Genomic DNA, 17,971 nt, shown 5'->3' on the forward strand with positions numbered 1-17,971 from the left:
CATTATTGGCACCCATGACGTTTAAGTACATATAATGGAATATTTACTGAAGGAAATTCATCAAGTGAAACAACATTTTATTGCTGATAGCTTGTGCTTGATGCAAAACAGCAAATGATCAAAAACATTAAAAAAGATAAACATTATGAGGAAAACAAAGAAAAACAATTTTTACCATGCCAATGGTATTGGCACCCTTTACTGCAAATCAATATGAAAACCCAATTTGGCTCACCTGTTGCAAATCACACATAAAGATCACTTGTGATGGACTGCCTCCACACATATGACATGAATTAACCAATGAATGATCATGAAGATATTNACTCAGCTATGCAAATCATGAAGGGGTGCCAATAATGGTGAGCAGGACTGTAACTATAGCTCAGTTGTACAGATATTAAGTTCAAATTGGATGTGGCAGTAGCTGAGAGTCGTCCTCAACATATACTTCAAGCACAATAATGCACAAGATCCACACACTCTCTCAGATCAATTTATCACGTATTAAGCAAAGCTAGTAGGCTAGCTTTGCTTAATACTACAAAAAGGTAAGGCAGACTGCCACGTGCAGCGCCGCATTTGGATGTGTCTGAAGCTTGGAGCTTGACTTCCCTACGTTTCTCCTTTTGGCCTTGAGCTTGTTTGGAGGTTCTAGCAGGGGAGCGCAGCTACTGGTACACCGAAGGATGGTCGTCCTACGTCGTCCGCTGCCACCGAGCGCAGGGCTTCGGGAGGGACACATATGGAGCAGTGAGGGAGGAAGGGGACACCCGCCTAGCCAGCCAGATCAGCCGAATCAACCCTAGCGATCAATGGGGTGACAGATGTCGCAGCCAGATCGCCCTCACATCCGAAGTCTGCAAGATGTCCAACAGCTAAATATATGACCGTCTGAACGAAGCCCTTTTCATCATGGGTTTGCCTTTATGGACTATTTAGTTTGACTGGTGACTTTTGTCCTAAACGTTCTAAATATACAAATTTTGTCGCTTTCTGACTTCAATTTTTCGAAAAAACGATGCTAAAACAAGCCCGCTAACGTTTTACCCATGATGCTTAGCAGCGATGTGTTCGTGAACCGCGTTTCTATTGGTCGAAACTCACCAATCGCAGACTTTAGATGTTTTAACACGCCTTTAACTTTTCGCCCTCCAGCTTCACAACATTATATAACGCGGTTAAACGCCCCGAAAGTTTCTCTTTGCAGCAAAACGTCATTCCATATCTCCGCCAGGTGCACGCACAGGTATGAATGAACTCGAGGCTAATTTGCATTCGCGTCAATTAGTTGGTTGTTGTCACTTTTCACTGTTTTTGTTTCCGCAGTTTGAACACCCTGCCACAGCCATGTCTGGAAAAGTTACTCTGACCTATTTCAACGGGAGGGGGAAAATGGAGTCAATCCGTTGGCTCCTGACTGTTGCAGAAGTGGAAGTGAGTGAAGAAAATGCAAATCTCACATTTTTGTACCCCTTTTGTGTGAAACTGCTTATAATGATTTATGTCCACAGTTTGATGAGGTTTTCCTGACAACCAGAGAGCAGTACCTGAAACTCCTGAACGGTGAGTTGGTTTTCAGATAAAACCCTCATCTGTCAGCTCACACTGGGTGGACACTTTTTGACCTGTGTCCAACTTTCTTAATCTTGAACTTCTGCCTGTATATGTTGCGACACACCCTGAGCAGCAGCAGGTCCATAGGCTTTGGCTCAGATGCATTTTCAGTCTGGGATAGTGAGCGATGGATGTGGTAATGTCATTATTCTCTGCTGGGAGTGGTGCTCCACGTGACCCCGTCTTGTGTTTTCTCTGCAGATGGGGCGCTCATGTTTCAACAGGTTCCTTTGGTGGAGATTGACGGGTTGAAACTCATCCAGACAAAGGCAATCCTGCAGTACATTGCAGAGAAGTACAATCTCCACGGGAAAGATATCAAAGACCGCGTCATGTACGCTCCACCTCTGTTATGCAATCATACCAGCGTCTCTTACGACTGATCGATAATGATAACTGTTTTTTTTTTAGGGTCAATATGTACTCTGAGGGACTGACGGATCTTATGGAATTGATCATGATGCTGCCCTTCGTCCCAGACCCCAAACCAAAACTTGATAACATTCAAACTAAAGCAAAAGAGCGCTACATGCCTGTGTTTGAAAAGGTTAGTCTGAGTGCTGTGAATGACTCTCAGCTACCACTCCAAGTTTTAGCTTAATATCTGTAAAAACTGCCTTTTTCTGATGCGAACTGTGGTAAACTATGATAGCTAAAAGTTGTGTGTCTGAAAACAATCCTCCCAGGCGCTGAGTGGACCCGTGTACCTGGTGGGAGGTAAATTAAGCCTTGCAGATGTGCTGCTGCTTGAAGCCACCTTGATGCTGGAGGAGAAGTTTCCTGAAATCCTCGCAGACTTCCCCAACGTCAAGGTAAAGGTGTCCTTTAAGTGCATCGTGGGGAATAAACAGTCCCGCTTGTCTCGGACCCTGTGTCCTCCCCGGGTTTAAAGTTTGTCTTTTTGTGTGTGTTTTCTTTTTAATCCAGTCTTTCCAGGGCAGGATGACTCGGGTCCCCGCCATCAGCAGGTTCCTGCAGCCGGGCAGCAAGAGGAAGCAGCAGCCAGATGATCATTACAAAAACACCGTCATGAAAGTGTTCAACATGACGTCACTGTAATGCCGTCCAGAGTTGTGTTACATTCCTCGCAACGCGATCAGTGTGATTCCTTATGACTGGCATGAGCCCCAGTGGCTCGGTCATGTTAGTTAAAAAAGCACAATCAGATATGAAAATCTAATCTATTCAGCATTTCTGCTGTGTCCTGATAATACTGTGAAGATTTAAACTGAATAAAATCTTTTTGGGGTGGAAACCTTTGAGATGTTGGTGTGTTTTGTTCTATTTGTGGCCTTGTATTTAAAGGAAAAAAGAGGTTTTAAACAAAGATAATTTAAGTTGAGAGGACGCAGTTAATGGCTGTTTTGGTCACCTTGCGTGTGACCTCGTGTTTTATTGTGAAAGCACTCAGGAGTACGTGTCGTGATTACTCTCAGCTACCACCACGCCAAAATTTTAGCTAAGTGTCTGTAAAATGAAGTGAAGGGTGGCTGTTGTGGCCAACCTTAAAAAACCTTGAGTTGACTCTAAAAGTTAATCAGTTGTAGATTTACATCCAATGATTACTTTGAAAGTTTCACTCAAATGCATCCAGTGACTCGTAAGATATTTTGCTAACAGACAGGCAGAGCTGACTGTAATACTCACGCTACATGTATGTGTTGTGAATGACTCTCAGCCACTACCACACTAAATTTTACCTTAATATCTGTAAAGTTGGCTGAGTCATAACAATTTTTGTGTTCACTAAAGTTGGTTTAATGTGGTGGCCATCTTGAATTTAGTTGACTCCAGAAGTTAATCAGTTGTAGAGACACGTCCAGTGATTGGTTTCAGTGGTTCATGTAATATTTTAGAAACAAGACACAAAAACGCAGACAAAAGCATAATCTTCCACCTTCGTCTTCATGAAAAAAGCAGAATGCGCTGCATTTCACCAATCAGATCTGTTTATTTAGGTTTTGTCTCAGTACAAAAGACTCAAACATAAAATTTATTATTTTCCCTTAAAAGCTTGTGGGAAATACGTGTGACAGATTTAATACTTGAAACGTGCTCTTTAGTTCTGTAATCTGAACGTTTGTAGCTTAATAACTGATTTTGTAGCACGCGTGTTAAATCCTTACAATATCTACTCTCCTGACAGAACTGTAAGAGAACAAAACATATCAACACGTTAAAAACTCAGGTATAAAAGACAAAGGAAGGAATCATCTTTAGAACCCACAGAACCACAGATTTGGTCGTTAAGCTCCCTGTAAAACTTGTTCATCCAGTCGGAGAGTTTTTTTTTCTTTTTTATCTTTTCAGTGCCGCTCCCTCGGTCACATCATGGTCAGGAGCAAGAGACGGAACACCATCAGTAAACTGTGGGGAGAAAAGACAAATAAAAGAAGAAAACAGCATAATCAGCAAATGTTTCCCAACAGTTTTGTTACGCAATCAGAATTTGCTCCTTGTTAAGCAGTTCTGACCCTGACCTTAGCCCCGTCATGATGCCTGCAGGCATTAGTTTCCCAGATTTCTTGTATCTCAATCCCATGATTATGGAGAGGACTCCAGAAGAAACTGAAACAACACCACAGGATAAATAAAGCTGCATGGAAATGTTTGAGAAACACAAGCTAATAAAGGCATACTTACTTAGAGACACCTGGATGTTCTTTGGATCATTAGAAACGTTATAGGCCCCGTAAGCAGATAATCCACCAAAAACCAAACCAGCTATCAGGGACATGACGCTGGCTGCCATAAAACAAACACATAAAGAGGATCAGGATCAGGATAACACAACGAACGGCTTTAGTTGGGATTAAAATGTTAACTTAAATGAACACTTTCAACCTTTCCTCTTGTAGCCCATAAATCCTCCAAACATAATGGCTGCAGCATAGCCGAATCCAATCCAGTCCATCGTTTCAGGAAAAAAAAAGCTGCAAAACAATGAAAGATTGCACCTAAAAAATCAAATCCAGTCAAATTTAAAAGGAAATCCAGTTAAACTCAGGAGATTAGTTTGGGTCAAAAGCCACGAACATTTGATAAGAATGGGCTCACGCACAAAAACACATACAGGAAAGTTATAAACAAGTTAAACACAAACTTTCTTTCTTTTCTTTGTCTTAAAGTAATAATTCAGGAGTTAGAATCGCTGCAGTGAACGTAACAGACCTCTAGGTGTCGCTGTTAGCCTTCTAGTAAGTAAAATAAAAAAACAAAAAAAGGTTACGTCTACAAACATTACTATGTAAACGAACAATCTCCAACTACATACGCTTATATTACGTTTAATAAAGTGTTATTTATTCGCCGTGGCATATTTTACATACCTGTAGTCCAAACAAGATAAACGACAGCAGCTTTCGCACTTCCTCGTCACTTCCCACCAATTCTACTGCGCATGCGCGAGTCAGTTCAGGTGGCGTTCACTGACCTGAAGTAAAGTGGGAAAGTAGTAACTGCGTCGATTTTCCGTTTCGAACAACAACAAACTTTACCCGCATTAATAAAACTACCAATAATAATTATTATATCCGAACACTTTTAGTTTTGTTATTTATTTACGCTTTGGACCCAAGTTACACTTTAAAAGGATCAAATTTTAAAAGATTTACTTTCGTTAGTCTGTTAGTATGTTTTTGATTGTTAAATCTGCTATCATAAAGATTTACTGCAGTTTTTCATGTGTTCTAAACTCATTTTAATGTCATATGGAAAACATACAGCTTTAACCAAACATAACTTTATTAACTGTGACGTCTTTGAAAAATATTTAAAGGAACGACAGCAAAAAGAAGTGAACACTGACAATATTTAATCTGTAATGACTACTGTGGTAAAAAGAGGGCTCCAATGCTTGTTTGTTTTTTGTTTAAATTACCTCATTAACAATTGCTTGTTAAATGTTAATCTGACAATAATCACATTTAGACCAGTGCAACCTGAGATGATCATTATAAACTGAGTCAAAAGGGATAAAAAGAGCAACTCTTGAAAAAGCTGAATATCAGACTTTGTAGGCTTCGATGTGTTAATGATTAAAGTTCATACCAGCATGATTGTCAAAGGTTAAACAGGATCGGCTTGTTTCAAAACAGGATGGTGAAGAAAAAAATCCAGGCACCATCTTGTTTGTAGAAAACTGAACATGGCATATCATCTCAAAAAAACAACTTCCAAGCACAGAGGTGGAAGGATAATAATGTGGGCTTGTTTTGCAGCATTGATTCACTGAGTTGGCCATAAACTCTACAGTTAAAAAGGACAAGGATCAGGGACTTTATTTGTCCTTACTGAAACTCTGTCATGGGGCCTACCGGAGAGCTGTGTGTGAAATAATTCCTCCACAACAATGTGAGAGATTAATAAGGCAATAAGGCCACGCAGTGGAAAAATACTTGAAACCTTAGGTGGTTCTACAACTTACTGGATGCTGCTTCAGCCTTTTTATGTAGGTTTTGTTAAAAAAAAAGAAAAAGAAACAATAAAAGATATCATACAATGTTCTTAAGGACCTAATTTTTATACTTGGTAAAGAACAGAAGATTACTGATTTTGTCCTTGTACGTAAAAGACCGGAATTCAAACTGAATGTTTTTTTACCTTTTATTTTAAAGTCAGAAACTGAAAATGACTGTCCAACATGAACACCCTGATCAATAAGAGCAAATTTAAGAACCCAGCTGCAGCCATTTTAAATTAGGAACAAGTTAGAAAAGAAAGCGGCAGCTTGAAAATATGTTGGCACCTGGTGAAAAGGCTTAAATTAAATCATCAGTTAAAATATTCTATAAGAAGGAGAATTTAAATTTAAAAAGTTAAAAATGAAGTCATCACCAGGTATGATTTTCCAAACATAAGTTCACAAAATTAAAAAAAAAAAAAAGTTTAATAAGTTTATTTGATGACCTGAAAGTTTTTGAAATTACAGCTTTAATCAGGTTTCTAAAAATAAGAGAAATTTCCCTTTAAAGTAATTTAATGCATCAGAAGCAACAGAATGACCTTCTCCAGATGTGTCAACGTTCAGGTGGCTCCTCTGTGTGTCCAGGTAAAAAACAGCTGTCGTATGTTTAAATAAACAAACTCAATCTTCTCCAAGAAAAGCTCTTTATTTCATTCTGACCGCAGTTTCCCCGTCATACACTCATTAAAGGTTTCGTCTTTTAATAACAGTTTTCAAAAAGTGTAAATCAAAAGCATTTTTAAAGAGCAAAAGAAGCCACGAGGAGCTGTAGACAACGTGACCGGATGCTCCAGCAGAGCGCCTCCATGCGGTCACCTGGTGGAGAAGAGCCGCTGTGGCCCCCCCAAAGAGAAGGCACGCGTTTCCAAAAACACTTGGCATTTAAATACCGTCTACAGAGGTTCCTGATAAGTTACAGTCTGGTATTCTCATCATAAAAATTACTATAAAATGGCTGACAAGGATTTTGTTCTTTTCTTTACTTGCTTTTTTTTTAAAGAACAAGGAAGGATTATTCAAGTGAGGTATTGGAAGGACATGTAAAACCACGAGATTATTGTAGGACTGACATGTCAAGAGCGTAAATAAGACTAACTGCAGAGGAGGACGTTGTGACGGCTTGTACGTAAAGTGACACGTGAAAAACGCGACGGTGTCGTTACGGTAAACAACAACGGACAAACAGTGCAATTCACAACACGGTAAATGTAATACAAATGGCTTTGAGTGCACAGGAACCTGCGATATACTGTTATAACATGGCTTTGTCAGCTTGTCGTTAGGTAGATACTCTCATGTCGACTGTAACACACGTTTAAAAGAAGAAAAATGTATATATTAAAGTAAAGAAATAAAATTATGTCCAAAAGAAACTGAATCCAGAGAATTAAAACGCAGAAGCTAAAAATAAAACCAGCAATGATTTGCATAAAAAACTCCCACACACTCTTAATACAACATGGTGGAAAACACACCTGCTTTTGGCAACGACGGACACTTTAGGGTTCAAATAATATTTTACATTGCTAGAACAAGTTTGCATTTTTAACTCGTGTGAAATCAGTGAAAACGAACTGTGCTCCAAAAACATCCAACAGATAAGATTTTTACTTTGTTGCATGAATGAATGTGTTTTTACGGCTACATTCACTGTCAGAAAACAAACAACAAGAACAACAACAAAAAAGATTTCAGCATGAACATTTATGGTAAACGATGCAGCTGGTGTCATGTTTATGGACCCTTACAGAGGACTGCGTGCTGGTCGTCTGTCCTGCCAGAGTAAAAACGTCACTTTAGGTGAGAAAAGTGCATATTCCTCCTGATATGGGACTTGGCATAAAAACATTACAACCAGTATCAATTAGTCAGTGCATTTAATAGGAAATAAATGACTTTTTTTTTTTTGAGTGCTAAGCAAACTTGGTGTTTAAAAAAACAAGTTTTAAAACTTGCCAAAAAATTGATGAAGCATGCAGGAGTACTAATTTGGCAAAATCTGCTGAGGGGTAATTATTTCAAATTTTTAATTTATATTCAAGGAGCAGTTTATATAATTTCAGGCTGCGAATTCAAACCACCCAAAGGTTCAAGTAGCACAAATAGTTTTAACATTTCTCAGTGTCTCCGGTCAACAGGTGGACAGTCCAAACTCGTATAAAAAGGTACCGACCGCTCTGCATCTGGAACGCATCTTAGGTTAGAAAGTGGCACCTCTTTCCGAGTTTCCCGTGTGTCTCATCATGGCTGCCGCGCCCAGTCCTCCCAGTCATTAAGGAAAAACGTTCACCCACAGCCAGCCCAGCAGCGTCCCGTAAACCCAGGTCCTCACGTAAAGTTTCCTGCCGCTCTCCGTCAGCAGTAATGGCAGTGTGAGCCCCCCCAGGATGATCAGCGACGGGAGGGTCTTGGAGAGACCCAGCGGAGACGGTCTGCCCTCTCCGGGGAACCTGAACCGTTTCTCCGGATCCTGCGACTCGTAGAAATCTGTCAGCATCCTTTAGAAAAGAGAAAGTAGGAATTTAAGCTGTCCAATAAAATGCACAAGGAATCGAAACTACAACAAAAATTATTCACATCAGGGTTTTTCCTTTTAGAGCAGTTACAGCACAAACACTGAACCCAAATAACATCAGGCCTTTTTGTTGCAAGGTTGGCAAAAAAATCAATATCTTGTTCACATCAGCAAAATGAATTCTCAACCAAATAAAATGTACCAAATCATCAAAAGCTGAAACTGACTTTTTTCACCAGTTTATTTCAATAAGATCTTTAGACTCCAAGAACAAGAATGCAATACCGCCAGTAAAATGATTTAACCTCTTAAATAAAGATTAAAATCTTTTCATGGCATACCTAAAACCTTCATTTGGGACCTATTGAAGTCTAACACCAGTATGTGTTTCATCCAAATAGTCAGGATGACCTTATTTATCCTGGGGGCTGACTGAAAGCTGTTAAAAGTTATATATTTAAAACAGATTATCTGTATTTTGTTTGTAAACTAAAGCCTGTAGAGGACTGTGACCTAATAGAAAACAGCAGCGTGATGCTTCACTCTGTACTAGCCCATATATATAAGAAGGAAGAGTTAATGTTCTTCAAGTCAGTTTCGGAAAATATCTTAAAAATAAAACCACAAAAAATACCTGATTACTCAAAAATATACACTAGAATTACTCCTTTCTTGAGCCACAATAATCTATCAGTTTTAACTACTGAGGTGTTTTAAATTGAAGTGCATATAAGTAGATTTTTAACATTAAAATAATGTCTGTTTTGTGTTCTCTTAATAAAAAGAAACAGACTAAACTGATTAAAGCTGGTGGGACATAAACTCCCTCACAGTTTCTGTAAAGACTGATCCTAAATCAGGCTGATTTATGGTTTCACACACACTCACCGGTCTTTAGTTTCGAACCGATCGTGCATCCACCTGCGGAAGTACACAGACTCAGAAGGGATATCCTTTACTCTCACGCGGTCGAAGTGTATGTGGATCCGGGGACATTCTTTGCAGAGGAATTCTGTCAAACATAAAAAATAAAAAAAATAAAAAGGACTAAACAAAAACAGGAAAATCCTTTCAGCAAAGAGGCACGTAGAGTAAGCCGTTAAAACCAACAAAAAGACCAAGACTAAGTTGCACGTATTGGTTTAAAGTCGCCTCAGAAATTTAGGTTCAGGTGAAATAAAGTAGGGGTCCCCAAATGGTGGCCCGAGGTACAAATCCAGACCTAAACGGAGTCTTATCTGGACACAGGTCAGTTAAATTTCAGTACAATTAAATTAATATTTTAAAAGCTTTTTATGTGTTTTTACATGCTCATGTTTTCCTGGATTTAAGGTCATTTCTTTTCTACAGCTTACAGTTATCAATTTTACGTGGTGCGGCCGCCAGCCCACAGAGAGACACACGCCTGAAGAGACAAACTAAAACTGAAATATGTATATTCTGGATCGTTGTGAAACTTTACCAAAGTTCAACATCAGCAGCACCATTTAAAAAACAAAACAAAATAGCAGCCAGATGAAACCATCCTGTCAGTAAGAGAAGAAACAAAACCAAAAAGTGTCTGAGAAGGTCAACATAAAAATGTACCCAAGTGTGAAAGCTCAAGGCCACACGTGCATCTCTCGAGACCTCCGAGTTCCTGTTTCCACAACATGAATTATTAGCAGGAAGCGTGGCACTGAGGCCGAAAGAGGAAGCCTGATTGAAGATAGCAGTGAAAGACTGCTTGACTGTGGCAGAGAAAGTCTCCATCAGCTGCTGCAAAGATTTAAACTGCAGGCGCACGTGTCAGATGGATGATTACCGAAAACTCTCAGAGAGACAGATGCAGAGGCTCAGATAAACTAACCCATTCATGTAACACAAAAAAAACAACACCTGAAAAAGCTGCGGTGCTGCTGTAGTCGTACGCCGTCTTCAGGGTCAAAAACACACCACTTCATCAAGAAAGCGTTTGGCACCAACACAATGCTGACCCTACTAAAGAAAACTAAGCCTCCACAGCGGGCAGAACAATGCTCCAAAACACATTTCTACAAAACAACCACCTGGAACAGGAGGAGGAAATAAACTCTTTGCTCTGGAGTGCCAAACATCACCTACTGATCTAAATCCTCTTTATAAACTTGAATAAAGCCTAAAATACCCCGGGTCAGAGCACACAAAGGAACCAACAGCTACTGAAGCATGGTTCAAGATTTAATCAGTTCTTTCAATAAAAAACATGTTTTTTAACCTACACCTGAAGATCAGAGCAGGTTTTCTTGCAACGGAGCAAATTTTAGCTTTTAGTGGTCGAAATGCTCAACATTTCTGTTTTTCTTAATTAATAAATGGATTAAACACAAGAAAACAGCTTCCATAAAGCCCAGAGGTGACAACAACAGAACACCTCTTCACAAATTTATAATCAGAAGAAGAAGATTGGGCAACGTGTCCAATAATCCACCAAGAAGCTGCAGCGCACAAAGTTATGTTTATTCTTTCCAAGCTTCAAAGTAAAAGTATTATTTTATATAAAAGTGTTATTTGACGACCTAAAAGTCAGATTTGCAGCCTGGAAGCAGGCGCAGGTCACTTCCACTTCCCCTCCGAGGGTTAGGGTCACCTTTGCCACATGAGACCAGGAAATGCGTGACGACAGGAATGTTTTTTTCCATTCCCTGCCCTGTTTATTGTTGTTGTTGTTGTCTTTTTATTTTAAATTTCAGACGGTGCTCGTCAAACAGCCGGGAACACACAATAATCAGAGACGCCAAAAACACAGAGTCACGCAGTTTACAGGAAGCTGTTAAAAGGCGCTGTTTGTTGTGTGATTAATTACCAGGAAGGCTGCAGGTTTGATAATCCTGCAAAGTGTTTGTGTTTATGGATACTCTAAAAAAAACATCAGAGACTAAAGCTGCCTCTGGCTGACCACCTGGAAGCTGGAAGTTTGGTTTTTATTAAAAAAATAATAAAGTAGGACTTCACATCTGCTTAATGATTAAGATCCAGTACTGTGGAAGTCCATTTTTCTTGTCATCCTTCAGTTTTTTAATTTATTTTGCTTTCTAGGAGATACTTTCTTGTTATACTTTAAAGTATCTTCCTCAATACTTACCCTGAAAGCCTATCAAAGGTTTTTTTTATTTATCTTTAAAGCGGAACCAGACCATTTTCAATGAAATGTTTGTGTTTGTTAACTCTGAACAAAGACTCGTAAACTAAAGGCATGAGCCGGTGTTTGGTTGACACAAAACAAATAATTTAAATTCAAAATTATGATCAGGAATTTCAGGTGCTTTGTGTCCAACAGTCTGTCACAAAGACAACATCTGTCCGGTTTTGTAGTAAAATATCAAAGTTATCACAATCTAAACACACACACAAAAAAAAAAGTATTTTAACACCAACAGGTAGATCCCCAAAGAGCCGATACTGACTAATTACCTTTCTGTAGATGATGTTATATTATAATGTCATTTCTACAGTGGGGTGATACAAATAATTACTCTAATTTCTGATGGTAGTGTGAGTGCCTCTGAGCTGTATTTATACATATTATTTGTCATATTTTATGCAGATAAAAGCTGACAGGATTATTCATCAGTACATCTAAATTCACAAAGGTAATAAATAACAATTTTGATAAGTGTTTTGGGCAATTTTACAGATTTAACAAAACCTGTTGCTTTCCATCGTGATCTCAAGTTCAATATTTATTCTTAAGTATTAGGATGCTGAGATGGGAATTCCTCACAACTTTGAAGGATTTTAGGATGAATTAATCCAATAAAAGCGTTTAAAGGAAACATATTTCCTGTTTTGTATTATATTAAGGTTGTTAGATGTGTGTTTTAGTTAAATTAGTTTGACTAACAGTCATATTTGGACTGAACTGATCAGTAAAGTACCCTGAGATTACTTTGCTTATAAATTGGTGCGTTTCTCCAATAAAGCATTCTGCTTTATCTGACGTGTACTTCCTGATTTATAAAACCTCAGACGGTGAGTCAAACCCACCCGCCATCGACGGAGCGGGTCTTCTTCGACCGGAGCTGTCCAGCGTTCCCTCGTAAGCCACCGTGACGTCGTACACGGCGTCCAGGTCGTCCTTCATGATCTCCATGGCTATATGAGACGCCTTCACCCTGGGCGTCAGCGTGTGCTTCAGGACAGCCAGTCCTGGGAAAAGAACGCAGAAGTTCAAACATATTTGTGTGCAAATACAAAGCATTCCTGTACGCCAGCATGAAAAGCCAGTGTTAAACATTACAAAACACTGGCAGAAATCTCCTGCTGAATGAATTAAGTAACATTAAAATACAGAATTGTGTATGAAAGCTCGAGTTACTGTGTCGTTCCACAGCCAGTCTGTGGAACGGTCCCCTGCTCACTAATACCTTAGTCATAGCAGATAAAGTCCTGAGCACATGTCATCTCTCTCAAGCGATTTATTTGGATTAAAAAGGGGTGACATTTAGAGTCCAGAGCCGAGCTTAATCTCTGCAGAATGACCAAACATTATGCCAGACTGCACTTTAGCGTCGGATAGTTGCAAATTCGACAAATGCAATTAGCGGCAAAATTCAAAACACAATTTAACTTCCTCCCGCAGAAGGAAAAACTACTGAAGACATCACTTTTTTTATTTAGCCTCTTTAGTAGGCATCGAAACGCCTTGAATTTCTCCAGAGGTTGAGTGGCAGACTGATCAATAGATAGATTGATAGATCATTTAAGAAAAAGAAAGGAACCTATTCAATTAATGACCTGCCCGGTTACTCTGAGCTGCACAAACTGTAATATTTATTAGACAACTTTGATGGAAAGCAACACATTTCTGCCACCATATAGTTAATGTATAATAATATTAATATTATTATAGGAAAGATATTAACTATATTAATATAGTTAATATCTTTCCTGATTCATACCTGAATAAAAGTAATTTTTGCGTACATTACACCTGAAAGTATATTTAAACATGTTCATAAGGACAAAATCTCTTTGGTTTACTGTCCCGTTTCTACCTAAACTATTAAAATGTTTGATTTGTCACTATAATTTTGTTTATTTTGATTATTAAACACAAACTTTAGACTGTCGGGTTCATAGCTTTGTATGCAGGTGAAGCTGAAGTTGCACAACAAGTCTTAGTCAGCTGTTTTACAGATTTGACTGTGTTGTACTGAATCAGTATGCAGCAGCAGAACAGAGGATGGCCGTTATCCTGCGTCTACCTTCTTTTGCAGCAAAAGCCTGACTGTCAGCGATTACATTCTTCAGCTCTGGATTATACCGGGTTCCTTCTGGGAAGATGACCAGGTACATCTGTGGGGGGGGGGGAAGAAACAAAACAAAACAAAAAAATTAGACATGCATAAAAACCTCAGAGTTGGAGCTCGTCACAGGGCAAAAAAATAAAAAAAAGTTTTCAAACATTTAGTGCACTGGTTAGGCAAGAAACGCTTAATGCTGAACTGAAACTGTATAACAGAAAACCTCGTGTTAAACAGTTGAACGCTTTGTTTCTTTCAAACAACTGGACTGCAGTTGATCCCGAAAATGTCCTAAATTACTGCTTTGTCTCTAAAACGTAATAACCATGAAGCCAAGCATAACCATTTATTTTACTCTGGCACGCAACCAGAGAGAATGAAGACTTTTATTCCAAACAGCAGTTTTTAAACTTTTGATATCAGCAACCATTTAGTAAAAATGAACATTGTTAAAATGTCCACAAACACACGAGTGTTATTTCACAACTTCTCTGTAGCTTTCCAGATTTTTGGTGGTGGAAAAGCAAAAACATTTGATTCAAAATTTAATTTCCAATACCAACTTCACAACAAAGCTTTCATTGGGCACTTTGGCTCACCAAAAATCACACCTACCAAACAAAACCACTCATGTCTTTGTTGCTTTTGTAGGCAATAAATTGATCAACCTTTAACCACAACCGTCCTGTATGAATAAATGCAACAGTTAAGTAAATGAATGGTTTTCTAAGGAAGACAAGTCAATTAAAACTGTTACCGAGTTATTTTAAACAAGTCCTCTCCATGTGAGCAATACCTGGACCATACACACACATGATAATCTCCCACAATTAAAAAAAAAAAAAAAGGGGGGGGGGGGGGGGACTGCAACTTTAATTATCTATAGAAAAAATAAAGTGTTTTAAGTCAGACACTAAAGCACAAAACTTGTATTTGTTGACATTTAAACCCCTATATTTTAATTAATCTAATCACATTTTTTTGTAGATATTGCAATGCACAATAAAACCAGGTTATGGCTTGAGTGAAGAGACATTTCTCAACTTGCAGGTCATCATTTCTACTTACAGGCGCTCCACATCGAGTCTGACCGAGGAGCTTTTTCCTCATGGCTTTTTCATTAAACTTTGCACTTCTTCTCACAAAGATTCCCCCATGCTAAAAGACAGAAATATGTTGAATGACAGCAGCCTAGGAGTGGCTCAAAGTTATGTTCACATTGCTGATTTGAGAAGAACACCTTCATACTCACACAGTTGCATTACCTGAGAGAAATACCATCCGTAGAGCGGGAGCCACTTGAGCCCATCTTTTAGGACGTATCTGATGTGGCCAATGGCGCTCTGCCTGATGGCGAGCATGTCAGCGATGATCCAGTCAGCTGCAAGGGAAGCGGAGGTTCAGCGTTATTAACTTAACCCTGTTTAACTTTTATAAATGCAGCTTTAAAATGTGCTACCTGTGCACTGATGGTTCGACAGGTAGATCACGTTCTCTTTGTTCTTTGGTATATCTCCATATATGACGATCTAGAGGAAGAGAACACAACAACAATAATGGAGTCGTCCCAGACAGTTCAGAGCTCGGAAAATTTAGATGTAATACAGATGTGGATATATTTGTTGGTACCATCTACAAGCAAATTCATGTTCCTGTGACCACAGCTGGTAATACTATTAGATAGTATAAGGTTTACAGGACTGTAGCAAACCTCTCAGGATGTGGACGCAAGAGGAAATGCAACCCCAGGTTGATCAGACAGAGTTAAAAAGAGAAATCAACCAAAACCCTTTAAGCTGAACTCAAAGGTCAAGGGTACGTCACTTTCTGATTGCACCATCCGTCGCATTTTGAATCATAACGGGCTCCATTTACCCAGAAGATGATTCACTATTGACAGATAAACGAACAACAACAAAAAAACTGATTGGAAATTGCTAAAATGCTTGTTGACAAGCCCCAAAGTGAGACTGAGTGAAACTTTTGAGAGTGAGGAGCTGAAACTAGAGCTTTCTGGCTCCAGTCACATCAGGTGTGTCCGATTTATGATTGTGGACAAGTACCAACAAATTTATCTGCGTCTGTACAGCGTCATAAAGTTTTTCACTTCGTACATATTCCAGTCGAATCAAGGTTTTTGGTTCAGTATCAGCCCCATTCTGTCCACGTCAATAAACACAAAGAATTCAAGAAGTATTCAAACTAATGTCATCTCCACTTTCAGCTGAGGGGTCCTTGTGTTCGTCCAATACTACATTAAACACAAAAGGTTTTCAAATTGCATCACTGTCAAGATTGGAGTGCACACCCTAACGTACAAGCTGTGCAAGGTGTGACAACGAGGCAACAGAAATGCAGTCTTTCTTGACATGTAACTGGTTTTTCCAGAACGTGTCGAACAACCCCAAATGTGTCGCTTTGAGCTTAAGATTGGACAGCTACACAAATGCATGGCTTTGGTGTGTTTTGCATAGGTGTGTACGTAATAAAAGCATTGTTTTGAGCTGCAGAAACAGGCCTGCACAGGCACGTCTGCTGTAGGTGTATAATGCCTGAGCGGTATGGTAACCACACTGGAACCATCAGCTCAGTTTGTATAAGTCATCTTCTTTTAAAAGTGAGAATCCACTTACCTCAACTCCTGTGTAGTTCTCAAAGAAGAACAGGACCATGCTCTGGTAGATGCAGTACAGTCGGTCGTCTATTTTGTGGTAAAATCTTGCTGGTAGGACCACTGAGAGCAATCTCCAGACCCCCCAGGACAGGAGATAAGCTGGGGCTGTTCCCAGCATGACTGTGGTGGGGAACCAGTACCGCAGCGAGTATGTGTGCACAACCAGAGACAGCAGCATGTTTGCACCTCTCTCACAAATCCCTGAAGTCGACTTCTACAAGCGACAGAAAAAGTTACAGAGGACCCTATCTCCACCACAGCACACCTGGCCTACTTTCAGCACACCTGCCCCAAGAGGTCAGCATAAGTGAGGAGGAAGCTGCTGCAAGGAAGCGAAATTTAACCTTGTGAGCGAAACGCAGCTTGGAAAGCCAGCTTAAGCTGCCACACATGCATATGAAATCACCTCATCTGGTTAGTATTAACATTTTTTACAACAGACCGGAAAACGACCTCAACCCGAACTCCCTTCAACACACTTCCAGTGCACCAAGTTATAAAAAAAGAAGCGTTAGCCGACAATTTAGCGTGCTTAAAAGAGCCTAAAAAGTTTTGTCCTCATCTATAAACTCACTTTTCCGAAGCAGGAACGATAACAAAGTTTAACTCAGAGGTCAGCCGATTTGCTAAAAGGGAAAAAGTACAATTTATTTCCTGCCTGAGTTCATTTTTATCCGGCTCCTAGCTTCTAGCAGCGAATGTCACACACACGCCTCCCTACGTAACGACACGTTGAAACATCGGCGAAGCTGATTGGTCCAGTGACGTCACGCGGGCCAGCCAATGGGCGTGCGAGGTCTGTTTGAGCTCCGTGTGATGGAATATTAAAGAACCACGTGGTCTCTATAGCTACAACTTTTCACCGTGTTTTCCTCCACGGCCCAACTTTTAGGCTAATATTTGTTTTTTCTACAACAATCAGGTCTCTAATTATAGTATGTATTTTCTCTGAGAAGGAGTTCGGTTCAGAGCCGGTAAAAGTTTTAAAAATATTAATAGTATTCAGTAATGTGTGTACTTTCAGCTACTTAATGTAGTCAAACATATTGATAGTTCCTTATTTTGCTGTTTAGCCCAATTAACTGACTTACAAAGTCACGTAAAACACTAAGAGGCAAGTGAATGTTTTATGTGAATGCTAAATTTATTTTAAAAATTGTATTTAAATTTTAATTACCCCTTAATACAGTTACATAATAAAATTAAAGGCCTACCATTTCCTGAAGAAATGCATATCACCTGCCGCCTTTCATGCCAGATAATCTAAAAGTTAATAATAAATATTATTAAGTTTTTCATAAAAATTCATCCTGTGGGTCATGAGATGCTTTGGCTTACAGATGGACAGAGCTGACCCCAAATAGTTAATGTTAAAATTTTAAACTAAGACCTTGTACAATGTGTCAGCGCTGAGCTGGGAATCAGTTTCAGCTACA

The 17,971-nt window shown here is 39.3% G+C and overlaps 3 protein-coding genes across 3 annotated transcripts; 1 reads left to right on the forward strand and 2 right to left on the reverse strand.

Moving 5' to 3' along the window:
* The first annotated feature begins 1,212 nt into the window (after positions 1-1,212).
* Positions 1,213-2,872, forward strand: gsta.1 (glutathione S-transferase, alpha tandem duplicate 1). Its single transcript, NM_001329343.1, is given in 7 exon segments — positions 1,213-1,249; positions 1,330-1,437; positions 1,515-1,566; positions 1,819-1,951; positions 2,029-2,164; positions 2,304-2,429; positions 2,545-2,872. Coding segments are annotated over 6 exon segments (666 nt in total). The 5' UTR covers positions 1,213-1,249; positions 1,330-1,350; the 3' UTR covers positions 2,677-2,872.
* Positions 2,873-3,548: 676 nt separating this feature from the next.
* zgc:163080 (uncharacterized protein LOC799515 homolog) lies at positions 3,549-5,065 on the reverse strand. Its single transcript, XM_017413027.3, has 5 exons — positions 4,947-5,065; positions 4,462-4,550; positions 4,261-4,362; positions 4,098-4,185; positions 3,549-3,984 (listed from the first exon to the last, which is right to left on the reverse strand). The coding sequence occupies exons 2-5, from the start codon at positions 4,529-4,531 to the stop codon at positions 3,942-3,944; spliced, it is 303 nt and encodes a 100-aa protein (XP_017268516.1). The 5' UTR covers positions 4,532-4,550; positions 4,947-5,065; the 3' UTR covers positions 3,549-3,941.
* A 1,644-nt stretch (positions 5,066-6,709) lies between these two features.
* agpat5 (1-acylglycerol-3-phosphate O-acyltransferase 5 (lysophosphatidic acid acyltransferase, epsilon)) lies at positions 6,710-17,261 on the reverse strand. Its single transcript, XM_017413025.3, has 9 exons — positions 17,110-17,261; positions 16,495-16,749; positions 15,321-15,390; positions 15,127-15,242; positions 14,930-15,019; positions 13,823-13,913; positions 12,603-12,764; positions 9,486-9,609; positions 6,710-8,580 (listed from the first exon to the last, which is right to left on the reverse strand). The coding sequence occupies exons 2-9, from the start codon at positions 16,711-16,713 to the stop codon at positions 8,355-8,357; spliced, it is 1,098 nt and encodes a 365-aa protein (XP_017268514.1). The 5' UTR covers positions 16,714-16,749; positions 17,110-17,261; the 3' UTR covers positions 6,710-8,354.
* Between the last annotated feature and the right edge of the window lie 710 nt (positions 17,262-17,971).

The sequence above is a fragment of the Kryptolebias marmoratus genome, linkage group LG22 (genome assembly GCF_001649575.2).
Source record: "Kryptolebias marmoratus isolate JLee-2015 linkage group LG22, ASM164957v2, whole genome shotgun sequence".
NCBI lineage: Eukaryota > Metazoa > Chordata > Actinopteri > Cyprinodontiformes > Rivulidae > Kryptolebias > Kryptolebias marmoratus.

Coding starts and splice junctions, on each gene's coding strand:
- agpat5 (XM_017413025.3), bottom strand. CDS start 16,713: ATGCTGCTGTCTCTGGTTGTGCACACATACTCGCTGCGGTACTGGTTC. Junction 15,020..15,126: donor ACGGATGGTATTTCTCTCAG/GTAATGCAACTG, acceptor TCTGTCTTTTAG/CATGGGGGAATCTTTGTGAG. Junction 9,610..12,602: donor ACCCGCTCCGTCGATGGCGG/GTGGGTTTGACT, acceptor TATGTTTGACAG/AATTCCTCTGCAAAGAATGT.
- zgc:163080 (XM_017413027.3), bottom strand. CDS start 4,531: ATGGACTGGATTGGATTCGGCTATGCTGCAGCCATTATGTTTGGAGGA. Junction 4,363..4,461: donor TATGGGCTACAAGAGGAAAG/GTTGAAAGTGTT, acceptor GTTTTATGGCAG/CCAGCGTCATGTCCCTGATA. Junction 4,186..4,260: donor GAACATCCAGGTGTCTCTAA/GTAAGTATGCCT, acceptor GTGTTGTTTCAG/TTTCTTCTGGAGTCCTCTCC.